Source organism: Vitis vinifera, chromosome 13 (assembly GCF_030704535.1).
Source record: "Vitis vinifera cultivar Pinot Noir 40024 chromosome 13, ASM3070453v1".
NCBI classification, from domain to species: Eukaryota; Viridiplantae; Streptophyta; class Magnoliopsida; order Vitales; family Vitaceae; genus Vitis; species Vitis vinifera.
This window is the reverse complement of record NC_081817.1, coordinates 1,062,546-1,068,168: the sequence shown is the minus strand read 5'-3', so window position 1 is coordinate 1,068,168 and position 5,623 is coordinate 1,062,546. Positions and strand designations below refer to the sequence as shown.

Sequence of the window (5,623 nt, the reverse complement as noted above, 5' to 3'; positions counted from 1 at the left end):
TGTGAATTTCTCATGCCCAATTTTTAAAATTTTTAGTTACATTAAAAGAAAATATATTTTATAAAGAAATAAATATATATTTTTTTTACAAATTATTTTGTTGAAAAGTAATAAAAATTGGAAAATAAAAAGAAATTAAATTCAATTATTTTTAAATTTAATTATATATATGAATCTCCTCCGTCAATGCAAGTAGGGAATCTTGAACAACATCCTATTATCTTTTTCCCTTTATCCTTTTTTTTTAATCTACAGATGGTGTGATAGATTATTGCAAGATTCATGGGGCCTAACAATTGCAACCACATTAGAACCAAAACAAAAAAACAGATCCATTATCTTATTAATTCTTTGCAACAATTACAGATATTTTTACAAAGATCCTCTTGTTTCCTTTTACTTGTAAAAAAAGGCTGAATTTTCTTTCACTCTTACAAAAAGATGAATGACAATGGACTGACTACCTCATCTCGAGGCTACTTGAAAGAAAATAATCTTTAGATTGCAAGAGGGATATTAATGATTTTTTTACCCTTTTTTTTTTTTTTTTTAAGGGTAGAAAAGCTTGGTGAAAAGAAGTTCATTCCAAGTATCTTGAAGGCCAGGCAAACACCAATGCACACAATCAGCATAGCTTACGGGGTTTGCTAACTGCTCTGGGGTTAATGGAGACCATTGCTTCTTGTAGATTGAAGTGTGAGCATCCCTGCGGTAACTTGAAAGTTGGGTGATGTTGAGAAATGTAATGGGCACCTTTGATTTACTGAACACTTCTCCAATAACCTCCATTACGCTTTTCCGACAGTCTGATCCCCAGTATGTTGGATCTTCGATCATTGTTGTTTCATTGTAACAGTTCTTACCTGCTTCACCTCCCCAATCTATGCTCCTGCCAAACTTCAACTGTCAGTGTTCTTTCTTGTTTTGACCTTACTTCATACACTCGTATTGTTGCAGAAATGGAGTGAGAGAGCAAAAAGGACAAAAAAAAGCGGTTCTCGGCCCTGATCGGGCCTTCAAGTCCTAAGTGCATCCACATGATTAAGAGGAGTCTATGTATATATGTAGTGTTAAAAACTTTTTCTTTTATGTACATGAGATATCACAATAACATTTTAATTTTTATAATGAACATTTTTGCATTGAATCGGTTTAGGATTAGGTTGGATGATTCATTAAAACCTAGCAAGTAGCACAAGGTTTGTTAAATTTAATTTTGTTATTTTGCTCTATGGATTTATGTTTTGATCCAGAGTCACAACTTGTTTTCTGACACCAAATCTTGTAACTATCATGGGAAGAATGCAACTCGGATGGGTTGGTCTCACCCAATCATCTATGTTTAAGAGGGTTGGATTTGGGCGTTTGGGCAATATGAACCTAATCCGAGCATATTTAATATTTTATAACTAATTAATACTATTATATATAATGATATTCAATTTATATGCATTCAAATAATTTTAATAGAATAAAATATTAAATTTAATTCTATAATATATTATTTTATTTTCTAGAAAAATAAATAGATTTTCATTTGTAATTACCTCAAAACAATGTCAAATGTACTTTTAAAATTTTGATATAATTGCATAATAGATAAAGTGACCATTGGGTTCAATTTAACTTGAAAAAATAGGGATGAGCTTAACTCGAGTGAAGAGTTTGGGTTCCTGGTCTGATTTAGTTGGGGTTTGGGTCGAGTGTTTATTAATTTGGATTTGACTTGGTTCCTACAAACAACCCGCGCCATAGGTCTCGTGTTTGATTTCTTTCGGTTTTCATTGTCCATGGCCCCGAAAGCATGTTACCCCATTAGGGTAATGTCGTCTAACATAATAGAAGAGAGGAAAGAAAAAGCCTGAAGTAAGTATTACTCACTTTGCATGAGAGGGTGACATGCTAGTAAAGAAGACCCTGGTCTTCTTAGGATCCATATTCTTCTCTACCCATTTCAACATACTTTTCATTGCCATCCGGAAAGCATCCTCCGTCGTTATTTCCACGATGTCTTTCACTTCATCATCAAACGAACCTCGCCTGTAAAAAAAGGATAAGCCATGAACTCTTTGGTAGGTAAAGAAAAGATGAGAAAAATGAACCAGAGAACAAGTTTGTGAAGAGCAAGAGGCTACAAGATCTTCATCTTCAGGCCAGTCATCCACCAAAGATAGGTGTTGAATACCAAAATATCCACGCCCTTCCAGTATTTACCATGCTTGTTGATCGAACCCTTCCTCACTATTCTATCAGATACCCTATGGATCACAGCATCATCTGAGTTTGATTCGAGAAGAAATGGTGCCCAGTAGAACTCGATCGTCGCATTATACTCCTGAAGAAAATTAAACAAAGGCATACGGTTTGAGGAGAAAATGGAGAGATGGAGAAGACAATTAAAAGGCAATTGAGAGGAAGAGAAAAAAACAAAACAATCCGACTGTCGTCACCTTGGCCGTGAAGATGGTGAGCGAATCGAAGGTTTCCATGGATTTGGCATCTTCAGGGATAAGTGAATGAAGAAGACAGACCATAGAAACATACTGACCTCGGTTCAAGGAATCGCCCACAAACATCATCCTCTTCCCTCTGAGGGTCTCAAGCATCAAGGTCGCATTGAAACTGTCAAATTTTTTGTAGACCCATTATCATATCTACATATAAAGACTAATTGTCTCTACAAAAGAAAATCAGAAAATAATTGTAAATAGTATAAAACACAAGATCAACTCCTATTGTTATCTTGATGATCTAATCACACAAACGCCATGCACGTGATGGGCTCCACTCAGTAGCCCGTAATCCCCTTTTTGGCCCACCCCGTAGGCCCAAATCACAGGTCCAATCTCTTTCCTTCGTGTAAAAGGTTGACAAGGACAGATTCGTCACTATTTACACTTATTTTCATTACCCCTTTTTCTTTTTTCTTAAAATTAATATTTATTCATAATTTATAAATAAATAAATTATAAATTTTTATGAAAAATAATTTTTTATTTTATATATATTAAAGAAGCTTGAAATAAAATTTCTTCACTTATCCACCTATCACATCCCTAGCCTCTAATAATTATATGCTTTAGGTTCATTAAGAGAAAAGAAAGCAGACAACTCAAAGGAAAGGGAGAGAAAAAGGGGTGGAGCCATTCCACCCAAGCTTTTTTTCCATAAATTTACTTATATATATATATATATATATATATATATATATATATATGTATAATGATTCAGATTCGGATTTTACTTTTATTAGTTGGCATGGGCATTGAAATTTAATGCAAAAGGACATCATTTTCCGCAGAAGACAGCGAGTATGTACTGTTATTTTTACACGCGCGAATACAACTACATTAGTTTACTCATTATTGACCCCATAAACGGTACCTAAGTGCCCAACAATAGCCCGCCACGTGGAACCGACACACGAAGTGGTCATCATCCTACCTAATCCGTACAGGTGGAAATCCGGCAGGTACCGTTTGCCATCAAATTCCTGGTAGACCCCCTTGTTTGGCAACGAGGCTAACAACAGCATTTTTATTTTTTTTTTCAAAAATTTACAAAAATGAAAATAATGTCCAAAAACAAACAAACGTGTTTTTCAAGACTTAAAATTAATAAATTATTTCTCAAAAAATTGGAAAATGAGAAAGAGTTTCAGAACTTAATCAAATTCCTTCTCGTTCTCGAGAAAATCTTTTATTATTAAATAATACTACAAAACAACTGGACTCATCAATTGTCTTCATTCAACTAATCACTCGAAGCCTCGTATGGTTTGGTGACTCGTCACGAGAATTGATTCCTTCTCGTTAAAAGCACAGAAATTTATAATAAAGACCAACACTCTTCGCTGTTGTGCACAAAAAAAATTATACTAAAAAACCCAAGCTCGTGAATCGGAGCATTGTGGCCATTATGAACAGATTTGAGACCTACAAACGGAAAATTCTGTGAAGATTTTTTTTTTTAATCGTTTTATCATTTATGAGATTTTTCAATGAAAAAATGGGATAAGAAATGAGAGATGAGAGATGAGAAATGAGAAAATTACTTGGGAAGAGAGCAGTCATGAGGTTTCCATCTCCAGAACTGATACTCTTTCTCAGGTCTTCCATGTTCTTGGCAAGTCAACTGTGGTTGTATGTACGGACACTCGGATTCCTCGTAGAGCGGCCGATTCGACTCGTCCCGAACCCACATCCCGCTGAACACATCGCACCGCCCTCCCTCGATCTCTCCGATGGCGAACGGCAGCTTTTCCCTCCTCTTCTCTACAATAAAATCATATATTAACCGCTGGAAAAGGACAAAGAAAAAGATGGGAAAAAAAAATGCGCCAGTTAAGGCTTATGAGAGGAAAACTCACCGATTGGGCGGCCGTCCGATTCGGAACCGAGTTCGACGATGCAGCTGAAGTCCTCGCCGTAGAGGACTGCGACGAAGACGATGAAGGCCAGTAAAGTGAAGAGATATGGAGAAAAGCGAGCCTTTCTGAGAACAGAGGAGGAGGTCGGAGATGAGAAAGGTGGCTTCATCTCCGCCGTAGAAGATGTGGACTTTCCAGTTCTCTTCACCTTTGATTTTTCCACTGTGCCGTTGGTTCAATAAATACAGAGAAAAAAGGAGAAAGAAAATTTGCAGGTGGAAGAAATCAACGCGGCGTGGTACAAATATGGACGGTACCGTTCGGAGATCTCTGTTATCGGAAGATTTTCTATGATAAAGTGATGGTCCATTTGAGTAGATAACAAGCATAAATTCACTTATTACTCTAAATTTTAGAAAAAAAAAATTGAATTAAATAGTCCACTTTAATCATATTACATTATTAAGGTATAAAATAAATTTTAATCATTTAGGAATTATTAATGGGAATCCGGTTTTGTTTTTTTTTTCTTTTAATTTTTATTTTAAATAGAAATAAATTTAGAAAGAAAATTAAAGGTTTGTTTGGAAATATTTTTAGAAGAGTTTTCTATTTTACAAAGCAAAAAAAAACCAAAAACTATTTCTTGTTTTGTGTTCTTAAAAAAAGAAAATATGATATTTTTATATAATTTTTTTTTACTTAATTTTTGTTATTTTATTTATTTTTTGAGGGTTATTTTAAAAAATAATTATATGAATATGTATAATTATTAAAATAAAACACTCTATATAAAATTTATTTTTCAAATAAATTTAAAATATTAAAAATGGATTTAAAATACTTTAGATTATCAAACAAATTTTTGTTCTTAAAAAATCATAAAGCAGTTTTCAAAAACTATTTTTCAAAATTATTTTAAAAAATAATTATTAAATATATTTATCTGGCAACTGCTTTCAATAATAATTTTCTAAACGTTTTGACAATCAAAAACTGTTTTTCATTCTTAAGAACAATTTTTTTTAATTGTTTCCTAACATGTAAAGAGATTAAAAATAAAATAAATGACACAAAAATTATTTTTAAAATATATTTAAAAATATGAAAATTATTTTAAATTTTCAAATAGACTTTTTGTTTATAAAATAAATAAAAAATCTTAATAACAATTTTAAAAAATAATTACTAAACAGACCTATGTTTTGTTGGAAAAAAATATTAAAAATTATATTTTGATTTAAATTTAAATTT

General features: G+C 32.8%; 1 protein-coding gene across 1 annotated transcript; it reads right to left on the bottom strand.

Annotated features, from left to right (window-relative positions):
• Positions 1-307: 307 nt before the first annotated feature.
• Positions 308-4,735, bottom strand: LOC100262072 (protein trichome birefringence-like 33). The gene is made up of 6 exons (XM_002277348.5): positions 4,370-4,735; positions 4,055-4,274; positions 2,451-2,622; positions 2,136-2,335; positions 1,882-2,040; positions 308-889 (listed from the first exon to the last, which is right to left on the bottom strand). The coding sequence occupies exons 1-6, from the start codon at positions 4,536-4,538 to the stop codon at positions 550-552; spliced, it is 1,260 nt and encodes a 419-aa protein (XP_002277384.2). The 5' UTR covers positions 4,539-4,735; the 3' UTR covers positions 308-549.
• Positions 4,736-5,623: the final 888 nt, after the last annotated feature.

Coding starts and splice junctions, on each gene's coding strand:
- LOC100262072 (XM_002277348.5), bottom strand. CDS start 4,538: ATGAAGCCACCTTTCTCATCTCCGACCTCCTCCTCTGTTCTCAGAAAG. Junction 2,336..2,450: donor TCACCATCTTCACGGCCAAG/GTGACGACAGTC, acceptor AATTTTCTTCAG/GAGTATAATGCGACGATCGA. Junction 890..1,881: donor ATGTCACCCTCTCATGCAAA/GTGAGTAATACT, acceptor GAAGTTTGGCAG/GAGCATAGATTGGGGAGGTG.